Consider the following 26,290-nt stretch of genomic DNA (forward strand, 5'->3'; position numbering starts at 1 on the left):
GCCGCTGTGCGGGGACGGGCGGCCGTTAACCGCCGCCCTTTCCCTCAGGGGCCGGCCGCCGGCATGAGCAGCGGCGCCCGGACCCGCGGCAGCAGCAGGAGGAGGAGGAGGAGGAGGGCCGCCCGCCTCAGCCCGCCGGCCTCCGCCAGCTCCGAGGGCGAGGAGCCCCTCAGTCCCTCTAGCTGCTCCCCGCTCTCCCCCCCGTCCCGCCCCGGCTCCCCGAGCGGCGAGGAGGAGGAGGAGGAGGAGGAGCGGGCGGCGGCCTGCCGGAGCCGTCGAGGCGATAGGTAACCCCTGCGTCTGGGCCCAGGTTGGAGCGGGGAGCTGGGGGCCGCCCCCCGCCCGGGGAGCCGGGCTCCCGAACCCGGCTCTCCCTCCGCTTGAGGCCTCCGTTGGGGACGGAAGGTTATTTCACAGAAGTACGGGCTTGTTCGCGGAGATAAGCGCTTTAGGCCCCTCGGTCCCTTTTTTGGGAAGTGGCAGGTTACGGCAGTCTTTTCTGCGGGCAGTTGAGCGTCGTCGTGGGTTTGTAAAAGATCTATGAGCTGTTGAACTGAGCCTCGGGGTCTTTGCGAGTTAAAAAAGGTACAGCCGTTCCTGTCATCCTTCTAAACGATCTTGGAGACTAAAGGGCTATTTTGCCTAGCGTACCTAGCCGTATCCAGAGTCAGTTTCATGGTTCTTGTTCCTGTGGCTTAACTTCATTCCCTTTTAATTGTACGCAAACTTAATATGTCTTCTTTCCCTCGGGATCTTCTCTGCCTGACAGGAAAATAAATAATACTTATTCCTCCCTTTAAAATAGAAGGGGGAGGAGCAGGGAGTGCCTGGAATACAACCTTCACAATGGAAACTTCGCAGATCTGTGCAGTAACTGATGGTGGATGTAACTAGCAAGACTGAGCTGAGCTGAAAGTGCCGGTGGGGTAAGGGGAGGATAGCCGAGCTTCATGGGAGCGCAGGGTCCCGGTGTGGTTCTCAAACTCTCATGGAGAGCAGCGCACACCTCCCAGATGGACTGAAGGTGTACGGGCCATGCTGAACTTTTCTTACAAGCATTTCTTGAAAAAGGTGCTAAAAGTCCAGGGGAAGTGTTCAACTGTAGCCAGAAATAGAAGCTTCAGAATGAAAAGGATATTAGCCTGTTTACGGTCCCTCCTGTTTCCAGTTTTCTGTTACCTGTCCTTTCACTCCTTCCCAATAAGCAATTTTGTTCACGTACCTTGAAGTTCTGTAGCACTCGGTTCAAACTGCTACGTGTCTTTGCAGCTTGAGCTGCTGCTTGAAACAGCTGTCAATTTTCGGGCCTGTTGCTGCAGTTATTTCCTGGTGGTGGTAAGATGGAACTGAAGATGACCTCTGTTAGGGCCTGACTTGGAACAATCTCATGAAACTCTGCAAGCACAATATATACTTCACTCGTGCAGACACTGTACCTGAGTAATACTGCTGCTGTGTTGTAATAAGTGTCTACCAAACGTTCATATAGCAGCTTCCGTGTACAACTGCCAAGATGTCAGAAGTATAATAATAAGAAACACTTCTTTTTACACAGCCACTACCCTCAACGTATACACACGCTCTCTCAAAGAGTCTTTTTGTTGTTGTTGTCCTCTTAAAACTACACAAAATTAGCCTGAGGCAGACATTTAATGTGGGAAATGCAATATTTGCAAAAGAGAAAGGCTGAAAGCAAGGCCTTGTGAAATGGTATTAGGTGTTTTCATACTTCCATTATGGATCGGTGTTATGTTTGATGGCGTGACTTAAGTGAATATATGGTAAATGATAATCACAGTGTTTTCTATTAATCAGACTTCAGTTCTAATGCCAAATACATCTAATTTGATTTAAGATACTTATTTAAAAATAAATGCACTTGAGAATGTGGTACTTTAAGAAGTCTGTTATTTTAATTATTCAGAGCAAGGTCATACACGTGAACATGCTAGCATTTCAGAAAATGGTCCCATGATATTCAAGGTCTCTGTGGCTCAAAATACGTAATCGGTGTGCCAGGGAGAGTGTGATGGTGGCTGGGACGCACACTGGGAAGGATTGGATTCCAGTCTGTGCTCTGGTGCAACCTGAGAGCTTTAGACAGTACTGCAGAATGAGAAGAAATGTTTCTCCGAACAGTTCATCATATTGAGCTTGTGTTTTACTCTGTTTAAACTTCATTTTCTGTTCTTTTTTACTTGTATACAGTAAGTTTTTAATTCGTTACTGTGAATTATTTTTTTGAGCAGTTAACAGCGTGAACTTTATAATTACTCATACAAGAAAACACATAGTAAATATTACTTTTCTTAATTCAGTCTTTCTACTAGTACTTTTTCTTAGGTCGGTCTAATACGTCAGCATTATTCTAGTTCAAGGTGCCATAATGCAAATCATGCACAGCAAAAGAATGTGTTGAGGAAGTATCCCTGCCCAAAATGTCAAGTCTGGACAAAGTTGCGTTGGTTTCCTGAATTTGAATGCATAATACTTTTATCCTTATCTTTAATAAACTTTCCGAGAGTTATTTTCTAACAAAATATGTTATTATGCATTCTCAAGTTGCATCCCTTATTATGCGTACCTGTTCAAAAACTGTCTCTCTTAAATTTTTGGTCTTTGTTAACGCTGTAGCATAAAAGCCCTAAGGTGCAGCAGAATGCGTCGGACAACACTGGGCTTGGGAGCGCTTGGCCTGTGCTGCTTCTGTCCGTGCATTGTCAGGGTGTCCTGTCAGTTCTGTTGTGCTACATCTCTGTGGCAGCACAGTATGAGGCGGGTTGGGGGCTGATTGTGTGTGGGGAAAACAACCCTTTTCCAGGTTAGTTTCAGCGTGAATCAGTTCCCATGGGCATGTCCTGGCTTGACCAGCGAATGATCATGTTAGTGCACACACATGTGGGTAACAACAATGGAGAAGAGTAGGACAAAACTCATGGGCACTGACATTGTCCTCAAATGCTTTGTATCACAGAAATATATTCTAAATATTGCCGGGACGTAAAATGTTCTCTAACAGAGTATTGCTGTTCCTTGTGAATATGTAATACTTCTATATTGATAAAAAACAGGTATCCTATGCTTAAAAGATTTATTTCAGGAGCATTAACATAATATGCTTGTTGGGGTGCCTCTTCTGTACCTTGAATTCAGCAGAGTTACTCACTGTAGCACATTATGTACATAGGTAGGTATTTCCAGAGCCCATATGTCCATATAAAATACGAAACTGAAGTTTAGTTTCACTGTTTTGTTGTTTAAGAAAGAATTCTGTATAAGACAGAAGAAATCTTATAAAGAAATCTATTGGCATGTTTTCAATTTTTATTGACTTAGAGCCTAATATACTGTCTTGCTTATGAGATAGTACACGTTTAGAATATTATAAAAGATATTTCTGGCCTGGGGCTAGGATTGCTGCATTATTCATGAGTAAAGAAGTTATGAGTGAGTTATGCAAGGTACTCTATTAAAAGTCTAATAGAACCTTGTATAATATTATCAAGTATTGTACGCAAGCCGTATTTCTTAAGTATGTTTCCTGTGAAAGCTTTTTAGAGTGGAAAACTTTACCTGTTAGAGTGAATGGATTCTTAGGGCTGAGATTGCTTGATATCATTAATCCAATTCTGTAGGACTTAAAAGAAGAAAAAAATACTCTTGATTATTCTTTGCTCCTGCTAAAGGCCAGTTGATACATGGAGCCTTTCGGTGACCAAGGACAGGATTTTAATATTAAATCTCTGATTTCCTTTGGTTTCCATATGTGAGTAGGAAGGTGGCACTTTGATGTTTCTGGTGTTAGTTTTTGTTTAGTTCATAAAAGGTAATGTTTGAATCTGTTCCACAGTTTGGAACGGGGCGGGGGCGGGCGGGGAATCACTAAAAAGCTAGAATTCAATAAGTAGAATGTAAGGGGCATGGTCAGAGGTGCGTTATAAAGGCAAGTTATCCATTCTGGAGATTCCTAAGCAAGTAGAAAAATGATGTCATCGTTGTCACAATATGCCATAATAGAAATGGAATTTTAAGGCAGTAGCACTGCTTAACTTTTCAGCCAAGTATATTGCAGATAATATTCTTTCACATTTCTTGTTCTTAAATCAGGAAGGCTGAAGACTCTGAAATAGCAGGGGAGGAAAAAGAGTCACCTTTGAAAGATAATCTTTCACCATGGGAAGAATGGTTCATTGGCAAAGAGAAGGAACTACGTGCCCGCTTACAAGCTAGAGCTGCAGAGGTGAATGCATCCAGTTGGACTGATGTGAAGTCTAATAGAACATAGCAAGCACGGGAATTTTTTTTGGTTTTTGGTTGTGGAAACACTAGTAGTTTTGTCCATTATTTTTTAGTATCTTAGGCCTCCGTAGTGTTTGTGTTTGATAATGCTGACATGATTCATGCTACATGCATTCTCTTTTGCTAAATGTTATGCTTCATTGAAGTGGTGCTGTATAATATTTTGCTTATCCAACTGTCAGGTGATGGTTCAGGTTTAAAGGATTAAAATTTATTTATATAATTGGTACCTTGATTTTCATCATGGGTACATACGCCTGCATGTAGGTAGTAAAACACGACAGGGCGTGTACTGGGTATAAGTATGCCAAACTACTTGGTTAGATATGAGGCACCGTGTTGTTACACACTTAGTGTGTAATTATACAACTGTTTGGTGTCCTTTCCCAGGATAGGTTTCCCTGCCCCAGCATTATTTTCCCTTCCCTCTATCTTTTGCCCCCTTGCAAATGAACAGTTCTGGAATACTGGGGCAGAGTTAAGTGAGAGCATTATATCTTTTCTTGATTAATATATTTGTAGTTGCAGTTGATTAAATCATACTGTTGTTTAAGATCAAATTGGAAGTATTGGGTAGTGGTTAGAACAATCACATCAAAGTTACATCATTTCTCACTTTAGTTACTGATTTACTGTTTGACCTTGAGCAATGTCCTAACCTTTCTGTGATTTGCTTTATCTGTACAGTGAATATAACATACAGCTGTTTTATGTGGGCTACCTTAGTTTTTTTATAAAACAGCCACTGCTGGAAGGTTCTGGAACAGTCTTTCAGAGGTCAGCATAACACCAAAATAGTTTGTTGAACTTGAGGAATGTGTTCTGATCCGTTAATATGCACCACACATTTCATGACTTCCCCTTTACATTCCATTTTGGGTGGTCATCTCCCTGTTTTGATTTTTAAGTACAAAAAAGGAGCCAAAGTAATTTCTGGTGTCATGTAGAAAACATGGTTTGTGTATGGACTTCTCACGTGGTCTTGATGAGAAACCAGAGCAATTTATTCTTGTGTATCACACAATAGCGTTTATACAGTAGTAAATGTAAGCTAGAAGATGTCTCTTAAATATATATTAGGAGCAGTCATAGGACAAGCATTACTTAAAGCTGTGTAGAAATTGGTGGAATAGTGTTTTATTTTTAATTTGTAAGATTTTGAGAATATTAGGTGTTAAACTGCGATGCGGGCAACTCAGATTATATCAGGGGAAAAAATACAATTAACCTTTTTGGAAGATGGCAGAAGAGAACGAAGTATGCGATTGTGATATAAAAATGTATTACTACATTCGCATATAAAAAGTATCCTAAACTGATATCCTAAGAAACAACTGTGAAGTCCCAGATATTTTGCTGACATCAGCACCAAGTCTGCCCTGAATGTCGGAAATGTGGATAAACATTTTGAATGGATCGTGGATGGGGTCTTCTAAGGTCCTTAGAGCGCCATCACCTTTTACAGAAACCAGGAACCCTGCACTACAGATGTCTTAGAAGTCAAAGGAGGTGTTAGTTGCTGTAACTTTGCCCTCAATATAGCAACAACTATATTTTCAAACTATGTCTGTGTTGTGAGTGTTTTCTCTGAGCTTTCTGTAAGCTCCTATTTTTTCTTGAGGACTTAATAAATTCAAATTCAAAGTTAAAAGAAGAGGGGGTTCCCTCTGAAACTGACGGCAGTGTAAGGACCATAAAATCAGTTTCATGGAAATAATTCCATCTCTGTTTGAAGGTATGAATTTTCATTGAAAAATAGCACTTTGTGCTGATGCTACTGTTAGAGAAGCTAGGCATCTCAAATTATCGTCTTGGTCATGTTTTTTTCTTGATCGATTTTTTTCCTTGGAGAGAGAGAAGTGATCGCATATATACTGTATGTCCTACAAAGATAAAATACTTCAGAATTTCTTCTGTTGCCTTCAAAACAGAGCTCCTGGTTCATAGTTTGCTAAAATCTGCAGTAATTTTGGCTTTAATAAGCTTTGGGTTAAGCCCTAAGTTTTCTGTAGTTCTGGTACTAAACATCACAAGTGAGTAGTATTTCACTTGGCTTTTGACGCCTTCCTGAATGCAGAGCAGTACACCATGTAAATTTTAAGTGTTGTAGAAAAGTACTGCTGCAAATTAAGATTCGACTGACTGAAAGGGCATTTAAATAAGCTGAGGAGTGATTTGTTATGTTGAGTTGTTTCCAAAGCCTAATTAAAATACATGTTTCCAGTTCATATTTTAAATATTACACATTTCCATTGATTGTATTTCATAATATTTCTGTATTGACTGTCATCCTTTTTTTCCAAAATCTTAATGCAGAAAAAAAATTCAAAATCTAATGCTTACATTGTTTTAACTGCAGCACTATTTCCAGTATTGAGGGTACTGGTGTAGATGGTCACCACAGATTTAAGATGTATGCTTTTTCTTTAATTAGGAAATGAATATACAGCTTGAGAAGATGAAGCAAAGGCAAGAATGTGAAAGGAGAAAAAGGATAGCTGAAGAGAAGCACAAGGAATGGGTCCAAAAAAAAAGAGAAGAGGTAAATATTGCTTTGACTGCAAATATTCTAGCACATACCATGCTTAAGTAAACCTATGTAAAATTTACTTAGACTGTTTGGAAAACCATGTTTTTAGTTTGCTGAATGAATGGCTGTTTTAATTGAAAATTATAAAACCATGCCAACACAGTTAAAACATTTTTCCAAGACTGATTTCTTTTTTTTCCCATAAAGTAGAAAGAGATTTGTTTTCCGAGTAGTCAGGTAACTGATAATTGACCTACATCTTGTGCAGTAGCCTTCTGCTAATTATAGCTGGGGTTCTGATCTTCAGTCTACCCTACTCTTTCTGACTTCCTAGGTTCAATGCCCAAGCATTTTGGGTAAAGTGTACATCTTAACTGTCTGCAATGTCTTGCACACCAAGTAGAGCCAGAAGAAGGATTTAGTTAAGTACCATTGTGGACAGGCAAATAGTATGGTAGAGTTTAGAGGGATAATTGAGGTGCGAGGCCAGATTCAGGAAATTCTCAGTACACCACAGTTAGCAATTGGGAATTCCTTCATCCAAAAAGTCATTTCTGAGAGGGATCAAAAATTTTTTTAAGCTCTCTTGAGAAGGATGCCTAAGTCCAGAGTCAGAAGCAGACGAATCCTGACCTCCACAGGGCACTGTACAGCTCAGTGTCACACAATGCAAGCATGTGTACTGGGTGGCAAAAATGGGAACGTTTGGAAGGTTTAAGCTTGTTCAGCCCCTGGTAGTTTGTGGGCACATGCATTCATTTTCTTACGGTCTGTAGCAATACCAGTTTCTTACCGTTCCGTACTTCTGTTTCTGAATAAAATCAGATGAAAATTGAATACAATGGCACTAGCTGGGCTAGATATCCAGACCTCATACATTTCACCATTGCAGAACTCTTTTTTCAGATTCAATCTAGAACCACTAGAATAATGTGAATTTGGATCTAACCTAATTACTCTTAATCTCAATGCTAACTGGATGATTGGCATAAACCCACCCCCAAACCAATCCTGCTCTAAGCATTTATTATGATGTAGAAAGGGTCCTCCCTTATTAAAGTACACAGCAAAAAGTTGAAGATTTATTATTCAGCACAAACAATGCCATTTTCCTCTTCTAAAATGCAAATTAAATCATATGTGTCTGTAACCATTGGCTTGAAAGAGTTTGGGCTGCCTGTTAAAATTGTTCACAGTTCAAAACAGTGAAAATTCTTGTTCTTCCTCCTCCCGCCTCTTTCCTCACCGCCCCCCCCCGCCTTTGACTTCTGTAAACTTCTACCTGTTTAGGTCTTCCAAAGACCTTTGTCTTTGTCGATTTACTGATTAACTACTTATTTTCTATTGTCAATGGGAATAGGAGGTCTTTTTTTATGGTATTCGCATCAGCCCAGAGGACAGAGGAAGAAACATATTTGTGTCTGGACTTTATCATATTATATTTTGAAAGGATAAGGTCATCTTTAGGCCATGTCCCAAGCTTTTACCAAAAGTAATCTGATTTTCATTTAAATCGGATGATTCATTGGCTAGTCTTTTCTGTAAACCACACTCGAATCAAGAACAAACTGAACTTAAAAGCTTAGCTGTCTTTAGGATGTTAACATTTGTGCTGCATAGATCTTTACCACTTCAAGTTTCCGCAAGATTATCTGTGGATCTGGACACAGACTGAAGGATAAATATGTCAATTCAGTGACTAAGAAGGTGTTTAGAATTGCATGAAGATTTCACACGAAGTTTAAGGTTAGATTCATGAGCACTGACAGTTGCTGTGATTTTCTTGGAGAGCACGTACACATCTCATATTAGGGAAAGTTCACTTCATTTCCTTCTAGAAGCATCAAAAGGTGCTCCTTGAGGCAAAACTCGGAGTATTCTTCACTGAAATATGCATTAAGCACTCACCTTTTTTGTATCCAGCCTGTGTATTTTTGTACTCTGAGCCCCTGTGTGTAGACTGCACTAAATGCTTTACTTGACAGGAGGCAGTACTTTTGGGGATGTTACCTATGTGATGTCCACAAGTCTGTATCCTTTCCCATTGCTGAATACTGTACTGACAAAGGAAGTAAGGGATGGTTGAGCGTTCGTGAAACTTTTTTCTTCATCTTGAGCATCCAGCACCAGGAGACGCTGCTGGAAAAATCTTCACACTGTGAATGTGAGATACATTTATATCAGAGGTAGAATGTTTGTGTGTACATAAAAGAATTCTGCTGGTTTTCTGTATGCCAAGCCAGTTTTCTTGTATTTTGTTGCATGGCAATGTCCATTGTGATGCTCTGACTCGTAAATATGGTCCTTTAGGGTCTGGTTAGGAAGAAAAGCTTGAACACTATTTCTGTTCACTGGCAGTTTCATTTTTTTATTGCTTAATATATATTTAAAACTATATGCTGTGAAGTTTTTTTTTTTATGCTTCCAATCATTTTGAGTTAAACTATTTTTGAAAATAAAGGATTCATAACCATTTATTATCCTTCTATGTAAATAGCTTTTGTGATTTTAAAGGTTGTAAATGAACTAGAAGTAGTATATTGAAATATGAGATATCAAAGAACATTCTAAGCTGTCAAATATGTTTATGTAAATATGGCAAAATTTTGCAGCTCACTAGGAATTAAAAGCTTAATAAAATCAACTATCAGGCGCTATCCTGGTTCTACTAATGCCTTTAGAATTTTCGATAAGATACTAGATCTCTGCTGGACAAAAATAGTCTTACTTTCACTCTCTCCTAAGGCTGAGTCATTTGTGGACAAACAGTAAATTGTCTATTTGACTTGTTTTGGTTTAGATGTAATAGAGCTCTGTTTTTAATAAATAGCAGAAGCATTAATCAAAATATTTTAACTCTAAAATATCTCCAAACATGCTTTTGATTCCAGAAGAAAATTTACTTGAACCCAACATGACTTTGTATGTAACTAAAACTTTTATTTCCGAGTTACTGTTAGATTTAGTAATAAGAAATGAGGGGGGCGTGATTATAAATGCTGAGCAAGCAAAGTTGGTGTTCAGTGTCATGTTTTCGTTATTAAAGTAGCCTTGATTTGAATGGTATGCAGAACTGGACATAGATCAGCAAAGCCATTAGAATCTGTCTTAATCCTTCTGGTATGTTAAAATGATTGCTTGATTGCTAATTGTTGTATTTAGACTCCAGTTTGGGAAGGAGTTCTGTGAGGCAACTCGCAGCGGACCTGTGAAGTTTAAAAAGAAAGGAATTGATGTCTTCGATCCCAATCTTGTCGTAGAACTAAATCTTAAATAGGTATTGAAAACTAACTACTGTCTCATTTCTTCAGGTTAGACTTAATGCTTGCGAAAGCTTACTTTCTCTATGTTGTTCATTCTGGCACTTAATGTGTTTTTTTTCTTTTTTTCTTTTTATTTTTAAAGTTACACTAACCACAAATGGGTAAATCTGTTAACATTATGTGGAGGAGTAAAGCTATTAAGAGGTGAAATTGACCATATAAGTATCGTTTATTTTGGATTGAAACGGTGTAGCTCTGTTGAAAGCTTATAATTCATTATGCCAAGAATAAATTTTATTAAATTTTAAGTACAAAGATGTATTTTGGTGAAATAATGTAGAACCTGAGCTACTTCTAAGCTGGGAGAAGGTAGGTATAGATTTATGTAGTTGTATTGGCTCCTAAATCAATTCAAATTTTTATTGAGTCTATGAACTTTTTCTTACTTACGGTGCTGTTTTGAAAGTCAGCCACTGCTTTTGTTATATATACTCCCATATGTGTATACATAAAGATCCCATAGAAAGCTCACTTGCCTACTTTTTCACATTAATAAGTAAGCTGTTTTTTCCACTGTTATTTTCTATTTTTTCAGTAAAATCTTGAAAAACTATTAGGATCCTTCTAATAGTTCTTTATTGCTTCAGGGAAAAAGGTATTTTTTCTTTAGGGAAAAAGTACCTGATTTCACTGACTCTCCGCATTCTTCCAAGTTCTTTGAAAATATGTGATTCTTCTGTTCAAGTTCAAGAACTATACAAGAGGCAGTAGTCAGGACTAAACTCATACTTTTAAAACACTAGGATTTAGATTAAACCTTTGAAAGATTTCTAAAATGTTAGACTGTAAAATTTTCAGTACTGGACTGATTTTGAAAAGCCATTTATATGTAGCTCCTTCTGACATTGTCTACAATGATTTTGTACCTGAATGTTTTCTTAAAAGTTGAATCTATTTAGTGTAACTATGTAGTTTAATATGCTGGTATGCTAAGTAAGCACAAAACCTGAACTGTTTATGGAACCATTCTGAAATAGTACACAGCACTCATGTACAGACAGAAAGAAGTATTTAAAGGGCCAAGAAAGGATCCATTCTTAGTAGAATTACGTTTTTTATTGAAAGTAAAACCAAGAGGTGAAGAATGGCTAGAATATATCATTAAAAAAAAAGGAGGCCTTCAAAGTCTTATCGTTTCATGTTTATATGCTGACTCCATGTAGATGCTGAACAGACCAGTTAACTTCAGTCATTTTCTCCACTGACTAAGTTTAAAAAAAACCAAACAGCAACCAACAACACCCTCACCTCACTCACCTCCCCCCCCAACTGTGTCTTGGAATTATTTGGATCGGGGGAACTACGTGTGTGATATATTTTGAAAATCTCCTCTCCATAGTGGCATCTTTGTGACTTGTCTTTTATCAGATGTGTTCTTGCTTAACAAGTGAAGGTTTTGTGACTGGCTTAGCAGGCTGTAGGTGATACCAAGACTGTTTACAGACCTGGGTAAATAACAGTTTAAGAACGAAAATAAAAGTACTGCTTAATATCTTAAAGGGAATCCCATTTCTGGTTCCTTCCAAGGATTTTTCTCTCTTGTCTAAATCTGATGGATTAATATGTGATGACAAAACTCTGGCTGGGTATAAAACATGAAAAAAAAAAAAAAGTGGTAGGTGAGGCCATAGATGTTCAGAGTTGGTCACTCACTCATACTTTCTTTTTCAGTGTTTCCTTTGAAGACCACTACTATTCAGAATTTGTCCAGTGTGGTTCAGTTCCAGGTTCTTTCACAGTGTGACCAGGCACTGGTTCTACTGCCTGATAATTTACTGTGTTCTATTAAGTGGAAGTTTCTGGAGATGCTAGTGAAAAGCTTCTCTTCTCTTTTGGAAAATATGTAAGCTGCTGTCTGAAGCCGCTTTGGGTTTTTTGCCCTCATTTGCCCTTGAGTTAATTAATTCAAGACATATGTAGCCTTCTTCCAGGAAGAAGGCTTTACCCTGACAGCCTCATCTCCCAGGAGTGAGGTGCAGTATGGAGAACTCCTTTTTACAGTTTGGTTTATAAAACCTTTGTTTTCCCAGACTCCCTTTCTTCCTTATTCTGTGTCCCCTTACTGGTATTTCTCTAAAGAACTGAGGATGGTTTTGACTGTGGACCTTTATGACCTTTATTTCACCTCACATGAAATGTTGTTATCTTCATGTAAATGGGGGGCCAGCCCCTGCCTTTATAGTTTGTAAGCATAATTTGGGTTTAAGACTTGCCCACCTATCAAGACTGCTGTGTTTAGAAGACTGTATCTGAAGAACCCCAGTTATATATGAGTTACTTCCTAATGTTTTACTATAGAGTAGGAAGCTTGTTGGCAGTAGCAGGTTTCTTTTTCTTTTCCTGTTTTACATGAACTTTTGATCCCAAGCTGTGGAGTCTCATTCCTATCAATAACTATGGGATTGAACACTTAAGTAAGGTACGTGTAATTGCTGAAGTCCTGATTAATTGCCTTCAAATCAAAGTACCAAGGCTTTGAGAAATGCACTGTGGATGCATAACTTGTAAAGTGTCTGTAAACTGATGTGACCATTTAGTTCTTTAGAACCTTGTCATAACAGTCAGAACCTCTTATGAATTGATGCTGAAGAAACTATTAGGATTAAAGGTCAGGCCTAATGACAATGGCTTTTTGATTAAATATTTAAAAAATCAACACTGATGCAGTGCAGTCTACCCTCTGCACTCTATTTAATATGGTATCGTCCAATCATATTTAATCCACCTTTACTGACTCTGCAAAACTACTTCATTCTTAGAATGCCAATAGCATATGAACTTAGAATTATCTAGAGTATTCAATTAATGTATATGCATATGTGTACATATAAATATTTATATATTGTTGTGGCTTCGCCCCGATAGGCAGCTAAGCCCCACGCAGCCGCTCTCTCACTCCCCCACAGTGGGATGGGGAAGAGAATGGGAAGAGTAAAAGTCAGAAAACTCGTGGGTTGAGATAAAGACAGTTTAATAGGTCAAGCAAAAGCCACGCGCACAAGCAAAGCAAAATAAGGAGTTCATTCACTACTTCCCATCGGCAGGCAGGTGTTCAGCCATCTCCAGAGAAACAGGGCTTCATCTCCCATAACGGGTACTTGGGAAGACAAAATCCGTAACTCCTAACATCCCCCTGCTTCCTCCTTCTTTCCCCAGCTTTTATTGCTGAGCAATGCATCATGTGGCACGGGATACACCTTGGGTTAGTTGGGGTCACCTCTCCCAACTGTGTCCCCTCTGAGCTTCTCGTGCACCCCCAGCCTACTTGCTGTCAGGGCAGTGAGAAACAGAAAAGGCCTTGAAGCTGTGTAAGCACTGCTCAGCAATAACTAAACCACTGTTGTGTTGTCAGCACTGTTTTGGTCACAAATCCAAAACAGCACCACAGAAGCAGTTATGAAGAAAATTAACTCCATCCCAGCCAAAGCCCAGTGTATATATGCAATACATATATTTGCAACAATAACTGAAATCTCAAAAGCGGAATGCTTGCATCCCCAAATAACTGTAATTCTGAAACTCATGCTGTCTTTAGTCTTTAACTTGCATATAATACTTTATGCTATATTAATGTGATATCTAGCAAAGTTGTAAGAGCACAAGTAGTGAAGCTACACATTTTACATTGGAAAAACTAATTATTCTAATACCAATGTTAATTTGACTTTAGCTTTTCAAATACTTTCTGCATTGTTGAATAGAGAATAAGGCATCAGTTTTTATTTTTTCTTTAAATAAGAGCAGAGCGGGCGTTAATCATAGAACTTTGTTCAACTTTTTGTTGTTCATTTTTTCTTTCAGTAAGTCCCCGTTACTTACAGAAAAATATAATTTTAGTGGAAAACAGGTACAGGATAGGAAAATTCTCTTTTGATGATTTTTCATTGAAAACTTTGTTCTTATGATTTACTTTGCTATTGGCTGATAATCTTTATAAGAAGGAAAAAGCAGTAAGAAATATGAACGCTTACAACCAACACACTATAACGTAATGAATGATCATGTTCTTGGAGCAGACTTCCCTTTCTTGGTGTGCTGCGTGATTCCTCACAGAAGAAAGACTTAGACTTCAACTCTTACTCCAAAGATTTTTGCTTAATGCAACTTTATCTCACCACTGCTAATATAGAATACAGATTGTTTAGCAGCTTGAGCATGACTTTCAAGTTAAAAAGTCATGCCCGCTCATGCTCTCTTTCATCCAATGAGTTCTTAATTATTTTGTGAGGAGTGGTACCGCTTCAACAGAAGGGGTGGAGAATCCTGCCATCCCGGCCTGCAGCCTGGTAGATGGAGTCTTCTCCCCACAGCGGGACAGGTTAGTCTGAATCCCCTCAGGGAGAGAGGTAATGAAATCCAGATCTTCCCTGTCCTAGGTTAATGTTCTAACAGCTGAGCTATTCTAAGTCAAAGCTGTGTTTGCTGCTACATTTTATATAGAGCCTGATGTGCTATGGTTTTTTGCTGACAGTTTAGACTTGAAAGGGATGCTGAGGTGTTCGCATTTGTGAAGACTGAACCCTTTCAAGAAATGTATTTGTGAGGGAAGCTTAAATATCTAGCATAAATACCTTCCAGCCTTGAGGAGCAACATCATTTAAGAATTTAAATTTTCTGTTTAGGTGCCCAAGTCTGTCTTTACATATCTAAACTTTTTTGTAACTCTGGGCTTAATTTCATAGGGTTTTTTTTTTCTGCATGTTGTGGGTTTTTCAGCATCTAGACCTGGAGTAATTTACAAGACAGTCTCTTCCCCCCCCCCCCCCCCCCCAAGTGTTGATGTGTCTTTACACAAAACTTTTCTGTGAGGTTCTGCATGGCCAGTGCTGTGCTTCTAGTTTTAGGTTGTACCTGAATCTTAATTGTGTCCAGACTTACCTTGAGATTTCTGTAAGCAGAATGAACTAATTTCTCATGGTTAGTGTTAGAATGAGTTTTAGATAGATTTGTGGAGGAGGAATTCAGGGTGGCAGATGAGTAAAATATGAGTACTCCTGTATTTCAGCAGCATTTGTGGAGTCTGCATTCTTCTGAAGACCCTGAGAGTGTTCAGAGACCAAGTACACTAAGACTTTCTGTTTGTCACGTATATTGAGTACCCACATGAAGGAAACACAGTTTGGGAGAAAGATCCATGCATGTAACCATCTTTCAATTCTCCAGCTACTAGACTGCAGTGGGGTCTGCGTTGACTTTGTGTGAACTTGAGCAGTAAATTGTTGTAAACCTGCCTGTCAGTAGACGAATGCAGCTCAGTGTTGTTTCACTGACCTCCTTTCTAGCCTCTTGTTCTTTTCACATGCCAATTCTGGAGACATTAAAGAAGTATTTCTGCAGGCTAGGCTTGGTGACTGAGTTGTGTAATAGGGCTAAATTGAAAAGATAATAAGAATTGGCTGAACAACCCAGATTTCCGAGGCTGCTAAATGTGATTGACATTCAGGGTTATTATGCGGATATATGAGGAAATTTGGATATATGTTTTGGTGTTGGCAGTGTAGGCTTTTCCTATATTTTGCCATCAGTCAGCATAAAATGATGCTAGAATATGGTAGCTAAGATGTCAGAGCAAACAGCCGTGAAATAGAACCATCAGTTATCTATAAAAAGAAAAATGTTGTCATATTCTGCAGACCAGAAGATGGGAAGGGATTACCACGAGAAGTATCTTAAAAAATATAAACCACAACATTAATATCTGGAAATGTTTCTATTCAGTGACACTCTACATAGAAAATGCAGAACAGCAAGCAGCTTTGCCCTTTACCCTTTCCAGCCTCTCATTTTATCATTTATATGAAAATACAGAAAATATTTTATTAATTTTCTTCCAGTTGGATATAGCATCTCTGTTTTGATGGAAATTGGGCTTTTTTTCTGCCTGGAAAATTATTTAATATGTCTGCCTTCTGTCAGGAAGGAAGTGGGATGCTTCTCCAAATTTTAAATTCCTTTGAGAATTCTCCACATATGCATAGGTCTGACTTTTCTTGAAAAGTTAGTCGTTCTGCTGTTGAGACATTGGTTTGGTACTGACTCAGAGAGACACATGCTGCCTCCTGAGTCACCATCACTGCTTTGTGGGATAGCTGGATTTGTTCTGGGTGGGGGATTTCCAAGTACTGACCTAGCCCAGGCTTCATTAGGTTCCGAGGCTTGATAGGATCGCAGCCCAGAGCAGTGAACCCGCAGGCCAGATTTGTATCCTTTCTCCTTAATAATGTGCTTGGGTGGGGTGGTGGGAAAACACGCCTTTCTTGCAATGAGTAACTGGATGTTTTACAATCAATACCTTAATTTATGTAATATGTCTTATCATATTTTAAAGTATATGTAAATTTGCTAGTGGGTTAGTGAATAGATCACGTCTGTTTTGAACACAAGATCAAAGGGAATTTTTAAAACCCAATCTGACAACACCAAGCATAAACAAATTGTAAAATTTCCCTCCTCCTGTATGTCGCCCTGTATATACGTGGAGGGAGAGTGAGGGGAGGATTGAAGAACATGTACATTAATATGCACATTCCTAGCGTTTTTGATAAAGCTGTATAAGGGAAAGTAATGAGGATGGGAGAAGCTGGGAAGGCCAGGGTGACAGGAACTTGACACGAAGCAGGTTATATTAAAGCAGCTGGGAATGTGGTGTACACTAACTTTATGAACAAAAAGCTGTTCTGTGCATGAGAGAAAGAGGAAGCATTTCTGATTTGTCTGCAGAATAATCTAGGCAGCTGCAAGCCTGCAATTCTGCAGGGACTCTCCTGTCTTAAGGATGTCTCACTGCAAGTGAAACTTAGCGATAGTTGTGACTTTCATGATAGCGTGCATGGCATATCATTGTTTACATTAGGAGCTAATTTAACTTTGGGTCAGCCTAGATAGTGGCTAAACTCATCTGAAGTATTGCGATTAAAGATGATAATTTAAGAAGCTTCCCTGCCTTTTAATTACAGTCTCCAGAAAGGTTTTTATTCTTATTTTCTGCTTATAATTGTTGTCCATTATTGAACAATTTCCTTTAGATATGGAAGGGCCCCAGTTTTTTTCATTTTTCTCCTATATTTATTCTCATGCTTTTTATTTGGTAAGACCCTTAGCTAAAGGCCGTAGCTTTGAAAGATCCTTACTTTTGTAACTTTCATGTACAACAGAGATAAGCCAGCAAACAACAAAAGATTCGAAATCTTTGTAAGCCTTCTTCACCAATGGTTTTAGCTCACTGTTTTAGCATATATCTCTCATCTACTTTAATGCTTTTTATGTGTCCCAGACTATCACTGTCTCAAAACAGGAGTTGTTGAGAGATGCATGTGGGGAATATTTGGTAATGAAGGGACAGAGGAAAAGCTCTGAATAAAAGAGATTAAGATGAATTTTACATGAAGAATGAGGAAAAGCTTAGACAATTGGTAATTTGTTGTTCAGGCGGGTGATACTTAGGATCTGCATAATTTGCCCAAAAATAGATTATTTTTCCTTTTTAACATATTTAAGCATGGAAGGGTTTGTTTAATGTTAAGAAAGATCTTGTTTCCATTCTTAAGTAGTGCAAAAATATTTCAGAATCTCAACTTCTTTTTTTTTTTTTTTTTCCCAGAATGAAATTCTTTTTTCATTGGTCTTAGTTGTAAATAGTTTTATCACATGTACAGGCCTTACAAACGTTGTTGTGAAATCATATTAATATGACTTCCATTATTTTGTAGTTCTATACAGTTTTACATTCCAGAATATGCATGGAAATTGGAGTGTATTCATATATGACCTTTTTCCCTACGTTGCAGAACAGATTCAGCTGATGTTCACTAGAATGGATTAGAAGTGAAATGAAAAAAACCCCAACATTCCAAACCCAAGGAAAAAATATAGTTAGTAGCTAACTGTTTTGTGAAATTGTGTGCAGTGTGGACACAAATAACTCTTTGTCCCCAGATTAGAATAGTTGTCAAGAGTGTACCAAAACAGCGGTACTGAAAGTATCATCGTGGTTTAGGTGAAGAAACATCCACCTCAGAGATTATGGTAAATACAGTTAATAAGGTACAGCTTGTAAAAGGGGGGGGAAATACCCCAGAGTTAATGCATAATTTAGCTGCTGATGTTAAAATTGTAGTAATGCTTCTAGTGTTGGCAAACACAGAGGGGCACACTAACTCAAACAATTCTGTAAACTGGTTTCTTCTGATAAGAAGTCTGCAGTTTAGCATTACGACATGCTCAGAGAAACAATGCCAAGAGTAAGCTAAGATTATGCTTAGACTGATTTCTTTATCGAGACAATTTCATGTAGTGTGGATAAGGATTCAAACATGAAAGAGTTTAATATCCAGTACTAGGTCTTACAAAAAAAATGGCAAATGTTTTAACCTGAAAGCAATGCATTTCCTCTTTATTTGCCCTGGTTTTGCAACTTGTCATCTCATCCAATAAATGGCAGAATTGAGTTAGTGTTTTGCAGGGCAATATAAGCTAAAATTTTTATTCTGTATGATGCTACTATATTGAATTACTGGTGGATTTTGGTATGGAGGACAAGGATTGAACCAGCAGATGCCCTGTTTAGACCAGACTGAGAGAACTGTGCTGGTCTCCAGCTCCAGTATTATGGCTTCTGCTTCTTTATGCATAACTGATTTTTCCAAAAGTACAATAAATCTGGAAAAAAGGAGGGAGGGGCCCATGGGGAGAGCAGAGCAGAGCTCTAGCTTTCTGCCTTTTTATGCTTATAGGAGGTAAAATGGGAAGGGAAGGATATTCCTGCTCTTCTTCTAAATGTGTTTTTCCTCTTTTCCATGAAGAAGACAGACCTAGTTTATACTTTGCAGTTGTAGTTCTAGGCATTTGACATCCATATTGCCAACTGTAATAATTCTAAGTCAGCATCGGTTCATGCTAAACTACACATCTTTGTTCAAGAGGAGTTTGCACGGGAGCATACAAGAAAAAGATTGCTTAAAAGAAAAAGATTTTATTCAGCAGTTCTTTTCTATGAAGTGGAAACTGTTTGATCTCAAGTCTTTTGCCTCCCCTCCAAGTCATGTGCACAGCTTGTCTGGTAAAGATTTTTGCCTCTGCGTGTGTGTATGCAGGTTCTTCAGAGCTAAGCAAGCTAAGCAGAAGTAGTACTGAATCAGTAGAATCCCAGTCATTTCATAAAGGTTACAGGGAAGGAAAGTGAGAGCTATTGTTAGTCTTCAAATGAAAATACCTCCCTCTCCAGATCAAGAAAAGGCTTGTTAGCTTAGAGAATGGTCCCCCAAAACATTGTTCTGTACCGTTAAGATACACGCACCCTGAAAAGACGTAGAAGTGAATGACACCTCTGTGTGTTGTATCTTACAAATTATACAGGTAGCAATTTCACTTCACACTCAGTTGCCACTTTTTGCCTGCCCTAGGATGTGTTTTCTCATTTTCCCTTTCATCATTGGAAGCAGAGAAATGCGTGGATCGATTCATAGAAGAAATCCATACACAAATGATCTAAAGAATATAAAAAATGTAGGCAATACCACAAAACATGAGCTGGATTCTAATGTGAACTTCTTATTTTCATATCAATTTATGCTTAAGTGTGCTGAACAATCTGCATATCTCAATGACTCTTAGAAGGGGACAGTTTTCCTGACTTCCATTTGGAACTGTAGTTTGCTCTGGATTCACTGAAAAGTAAAACTAACACGCTATTGTCAAGAATTGCAACATATATTTCTTTCCCAGAAATATTGAGAAGTGTCTGAAGTGTTTCAAAAAAAGTCTGAATAAATAAAACACAGTAGTAAACTTAATAGCATAAGGACTGCTGAAAGTATTTTTTTAATCATGTTTTCTGACAAGTTCATATGTTTAAAACTATTTTATCCAGAACCTAGTGATGAATAGGTTCTGTCTTCAAAGATCTTCCAATATGATGGGTTTTTAGGGTTGTGATAATTTTATTTGTAATTATGTAATAAAATTAACTGTATCCCTCAAAAGAATTGCCCACTGAAATATACTGAAAAGTTTCTGTTCTGTTTCTTTAATCTGTTTAATGTAGGAAAGAAGGGAAAGGGAACGAAAGCTGAGCAAAGAAATGGCAGAAAAAGCCACAAAGGAACTAGAAAAAATGCAGTTACAAGAAAAGGCAGAAGTAAAGTATAAAGAATGGTTAAAGAAGAAGAGAGCTGAAGAGGCAGAAAAGAAGAAGAAAGAGAAGGTATTAATCAACTAATCATTTATTTGGATGGGGTTACCTGATTTGTAATTTATATTAAATATATTGGTTGATTGAATTGATTAGAATTTATCAAATGGCAATGTTGTACATGAGAAAAACTTTCAAAAGTTCTAATGTTAGTGCACTGAAGACATTGAGGTGTGGTCCGCAAAGCAAGACGCGTATTAACACATTTTTGTTAACAGTCTTTGCAAACCCACTGCAATTGTGATATGATAAGGGAAAGGTAAATGCAAACAACACAGTGTACCTTTATTACTCGGTCTGTTGCAGGGTGACCCAGGCAGAAAATAGGCAGCATATTCTGGGCATTTTTCTCCCAGCACCACTGCTATCATTATATTATCATTATACTTGCACATATATCTAATTAAAAGCATTTTTCTTCATATCTGTCTGTACCAATCTGAATGCTAAGAGTTCTGATTTTAATGTTATTTCATATTAATTAATCACCTATGTATTTTTATAGTGAGCTTCAGAAGACTTCTTACTTGTAAACTTCATAAAGTACAGGCTTTGAGGTCCTCTCGCTCACTAGAACAAATGCTCTAACAAGGCTACGCTTGCAGGAATTATCCAGAATTCCTCTGAAATATCACATATTGGTAATGATTATGCCTGAAAACTATGAAATGTGTGACCAGAAGTCTTATCTGTGAAGCTGATTGATTGTATTTTAATTTAATTAACATTACAGTATAATTTTTTCAGTAGAATATGTGATATTATAGGAGTACTACACTACTGTTGTAGCTAAGTGGGGAAGGATTGTGGTGAGAAGAATTTATCTATATTCCCCCTGTAATTACAGCAGTTGTTCTTAAAGTGCAGAACACAACTATAAGTATTTCACGAGTACGTATAATAATTTCTTTGGATTAACTTTAAAATATTGTAAACTGTATCAGATCAACTTTCAGGTCTTAATGACCTTAATTTTGCAGTTTTTCAAAATTTCCCATCTAATTAAAGCACACTTAAATATTCTGTACTGGTGGTGGTTATTTCCTGCTTAGCACACTGATTCTCTGTCTCTGCTGAGCCTCTAAAATGCGCAGTAGAAGGACCTCGAAACCCAAGAAAATGAAAGTCATCAGACAGTTTTAAACCATATGCTTTCTTTTAGTTACCTCTTCATGTTGTAGGTTCTGTAAGCCATGTTCACAGTATCAATTAAACTTAGTTTAAATCCAAACGCTATGCCTAAATACACTGTTTTACTTCTGATTAATGGTTCCCCAAGCCTGCTCCAGGCTTGGAGGCAACCCAGTCATGGCTGATACAGGGTTGTACGAACGTGGGTAAGTGAGAAGAGTGGACGATTGTCCCAGATGCAATAGCCTCTTTAGGCTAACTGCAGCACAGTAGGCCCTGGCCATCTGCCCATTATATTCAGAATATCTTCTGAGAGGTTTTTCTCAGAGAAACACTGGATTAATGTAGAGGTTTATTTTTATTTTTTTTTTCTGCCCAGACTTAAATAAAAAAAAAAAAAAGCAACTTTTCTAGGGTCAGGAAAATGTATTTCTATTTGAAAACATATTTGAAATATATTCAGCAGTTATTGTACAGGGCTTTGTCTATAAATATCTTAGGTTTGGGGTTTTTTTTACTTCTAGGAAAAAGAAAAAGAAAGGGAAGCTGAACTACAGGAGAAGAAAGCAAGATCAGAGAAGATCTTTAAGGAATGGCTACATAATGCTAGAAATAAACCACGCCCTGTTTTAAATGGTTATGGCTTCCCACGTGGGAAGTCTACAGGTTTGTACTTCTGCTACACAAACGTAGTTACTTAGGTTTGTGGTTCCTTCCCCCTAATCGTTTAATGGGAAATGAAGCCTGTTTAAGATTTTCATCCAGTATTTCATTTTGGCACATGGGAATGAATATCTCATATGGTATAAGTCAGAGAAGCTTTTACTCTGAGACCCTGTGTGCATTTTTTTGTAGCCCTTCATGTTATTTGGGAGAAAATTCATATTATTTGAGAGAGTAATATAGCATACCAAATTATAACTGATTTTGATCTCATTTTCCTTATCAGGCGTAGGAATCATGAGAGCCAATCACTGGTTCCTTTGAAGCAAATCAGTTATGCTGGCATACTTGTAAAGTTAGTGTTCGTGTTACAGAAGGTGTGTGCGACCTTATTGCACCTGAATCCCCCTTAGAAAAGAGGGGTGTTTTTCAGATGCAAAGGTTAATAAGAGGCTGACAGAAGTCCTGTCTGAAAAAGGAGACATGGGAATCAACCTGTGTTCCAAGCTAAGATTTCCTTTCCATTTAGCTTTACACTTGCATCACACCTTCTTGGCTTCTGTAATCCTATTCCTTTTTTGTTTTAAAAGGAAGTGTTAAAGAGAATGCTGTTGGTAGTGTGGTGTTTTGTGAGTCTCACTTTATTTTTGTATTTTTTTGTCATCCCGCATGGTACAAAAGCAGAAGAGCAGTAAGAAATAGCATTGCATTTTTACATTTGAGTGCTTAATTAAATTTTCTTTAAAAAGTACATATATACTTTTGCCTTTATTTTTTTATATAATTAAAATCATTGTTATTATTTGAATTCACAACAGAAAATATTTTAGGACGTAAATTCCAGGCTCTGAATGTTTAAGAAAATGTATAAAGCAGGTGAACGACCTTTGCTCGTTTGCTTACATGTGTTTATAGACGGGGATACACTTTGCCTTCATGTTTTGTTTTGGACCTTCATTATTTCCCCACAGCTGCAATCACTTGTTTAAGTGATTGTTGAAAAATATTTCTCTACTCAGTTGTGTTCATGCAATAGAATATATTACAGGCTTTGTTTTACCGAACCACATGATGTATGCACTGAAATTTCACTACAGACAAATGACTGATGGGGCAACATGTTCCTTCTGTTGCATTTTAGTTTTTCTGATATTGCTTTATGGGCCGTAGGTTATTAATTGCAGATTATTAATGTATATGTGGATAATCAGTGTATTTTTCTCCTCAATAAAATGAAGAATAACAGTTAAGCAAAGACGGAAAAATATGTGAGCTTTGCATACGTGGTGACAGGAAGTTTTATTTATAAATGTTTTGAAATAATGCTAAGGATCCAATTCATAGACATTTATAGCTTTTAAGTATACGAAGGACTGAGCATTCTGAATGTTACACAGCATTTGACCTGCTTATTATTTTAAATAGAGATGAACAATATGCCAGTTATTGGTTAAAAAAAAAAAAAGGTGGAAGATTTATTACTTTGAATCATTTAAATTATGTGATGTGCCTATGCTGTCTTCCTCTGAAGACACTGTTTTGTCTTTGTTAGTCCAGATGATTATTATAACTGCTTGCATTGTAAAGCTTGTAGTGTAAATATTCCTTTTTAGTTATGCGTATTTTCTAAATGTTTTAGGGTGTGCTGATGGAAATTTGTATCCAGCTCCAGCATATTGTAACCCCATTCCTTGGAAACCTATAAATGTGCCTCCTCCAAAGGAAGATGGTGTTCTTACCATGAAGAAGAGTAAGAGACCTGTATCTTGTCAGTCACATGTGTCTTCATCTAGAGTAATTTATAAGCCCAAAACCAACCCTTGTATTGGATCCTTGTGCAGAAAGCAGTTATAGTGCAGAAAACAAAACTATTCTTATGATCTTGAGTGAACTGGGCCATAAATATAAAGTTATATGTAGTTATATGTCCAAAACAGGCTGCTTTTTTTGGGGGGGGTGGGTGAACAGGCTTTGTATTTATAGCTGACCAATCGGCGTTTTTATATGGTTCTTTATATGTTGCATTTTAGTAAAAAAAGAGAAAAAAAAAAAAAAAAGTCATATTTGGCTAATTGTAATGGAACTGTATGTCAATACCAATAAAACACACAGATTGTTTCTTCCTTTTCTCCTCTTTTGTTGTTGAAGAAGTTATTTTCTGTATGTGATTATTCTTCTGGGCAGCAGTATTACTGGGTTATTTTAAAGGTGCTCATTATAACAGACTTTAAGACAATTCTTGGCTTAATGCAGAAGGAATTCAAGGCCTGCATGCAGTTGCGGGGCTATGATGTCATTGGGATCGCAGAGATGTAGGTGGGATAGCTTACATCACTGGAGTGCTGCAGTGGATGGATGCAGGCTCTTTAGGAAGCATAGGCTGGGACGGCGTGGCGGGGAGAGAGCAGGAGAAATGCATGAAGTTTTGCTGATGATTAGCTGAGACCTAACGAGTTAAGAGTAAAAAGGGAGACTGAGGTAGGCAATGTTGTGGTGGGCATCTGCTACAGACCACCTGACCAGGAGGAAGTGTGTGGCATTCTTCAGGCAGTTGGAAGAAGCCTTATGCTTGCAGACCCTGGCCTCATAGGGAGTCTTGAACCATCCTGAAATCTGCTGGAAGGGCAACACAGTAGGGCACAAACAGTCAAGGGAGTTTCTGGAGAGCATTGGTAACTTCCTGAACTTCCTGACACAGCCGATAAGGAGCTGACAAGGGGAAGCTCTTTGCTGGACCTGATGTACAAACAAGGGAGACCTGGTCAGGGATGGGAAGGTTGGGGGCAGCTTTGCCTGCAGTGACCGTCGGATGGTGGAGTTCAGGATCCTGAGAGGAGGGAACAAATAGCAGGATCACAACCCTGAAACTCAGGAGAGCAGATTTTGTCCTGTTCAGGAACTTGCTTGGAAAAATCCTATGGAATATGGTCATGGAGAAAAGAGGGGTCCAGGAGAGCTGGTGATTTTCAAGGATTGCTTCCTCCAAGCTCAAGGGTGGTCCATGCCACTGAGCAGAAAGCCAAGCAGCAGTAGCAGAAAGCCTGCATAGATGAACAAGGAACCCCTGACTAAAATGAAATAGAAAAAGGAAGCATGCAAGAGGGGGCAGCAGGAACAGGTGACCCTGGTGGAACATAGAAACACTTTCCAAGTGCGCAGGAATGGGATTAGGAAAGGCAAAGCCTATCTGGAGTTGAAACTAGCAAGGGATGTGAAGGGCAGCAAGAAGGGCTTCTGTGGGTATATCATCAGCAAAAGGAAATTAAGACAAATGGGGGCCCACTGCCGCATGGGGCAAGAGCTTGGTGAAAACGGACATAGAAAAGGCCAAGGTACTTGATGCCGCCTTCACTCTTTTTTTTCTGGCAATCTGCTGATTGACCTCAGCAATCACAGGTCCCAGTGTCCAGTGGAAAAATCTGGAGCAAGGGAGGCAACCTTGGTGGTGGAGGATCAGTTTAGGGAATATCTAAACAAACTGGACATACACGGGTCTACGGGATCTGATAGGGTGCACCTGTGAATGCTGAGGGAGGTAGCAAATACCATTGTAAGGGCACTCTCAATTATCTTTGAGAAGTCGTGGTGATCAGGGGAGGTTCCTGAGGGCTAGAAGAAAGCAGATGTCAACTCTTATCTTCAAGGCGGTGGGTCTGGAGAACTACAGGCCAGTCAGCCTCACCTCAGTCACCTAGAAAGGTGATGGATGCGGCAAAGGTGGCCAGCAGCCTGCTGGCTGCATGAGGAAGAGCGTTGGCCAGCAAGTTGAGGGAAGCGATCCTTCCCCTGTGCTCGGCACTGGTGTGGAGGCCACGTCTGGAGCGCTGTGGTCAGTCCTGGGCAACCCAGTAAAAGAGTGACATGGACATACTGGAGCAAGCTCAGTGAAGGGCCACAAAGATGATTAAGGGACTGGAGCATCTGACGGACAAAGAGAAGCTGAGAGAGCTGGGACTGTTCATCACGGAGGAGGGAAAGCTCTGGGGACATCTTGCCGATGTCTGTAAATACCTGATGGGTGGAGAGAGAAGGACAGAGCAGACCCTTCCCAGTAGCGCTCAGTGACATGAGAAGAGGCAATGGGCACAAACCGAAGTACAGGAAATTCCATTTAAACGTGAGACAGAAATTTTTGAAGTGAGAGTGATCAAACCC

At 38.7% G+C, this 26,290-nt stretch overlaps 1 protein-coding gene across 1 annotated transcript; it reads left to right on the top strand.

Moving 5' to 3' along the window:
- CCDC34 (coiled-coil domain containing 34) lies at positions 1-24,258 on the top strand. The gene is made up of 6 exons (XM_049821022.1): positions 1-287; positions 4,108-4,240; positions 6,734-6,841; positions 20,195-20,353; positions 21,997-22,138; positions 23,775-24,258. The coding sequence occupies exons 1-6, from the start codon at positions 64-66 to the stop codon at positions 23,987-23,989; spliced, it is 981 nt and encodes a 326-aa protein (XP_049676979.1). The 5' UTR covers positions 1-63; the 3' UTR covers positions 23,990-24,258.
- The last annotated feature ends 2,032 nt before the right edge of the window (positions 24,259-26,290 follow it).

The sequence above is a fragment of the Accipiter gentilis genome, chromosome 17 (genome assembly GCF_929443795.1).
Source record: "Accipiter gentilis chromosome 17, bAccGen1.1, whole genome shotgun sequence".
In the NCBI taxonomy this organism is placed as follows: Eukaryota; Metazoa; Chordata; class Aves; order Accipitriformes; family Accipitridae; genus Astur; species Astur gentilis.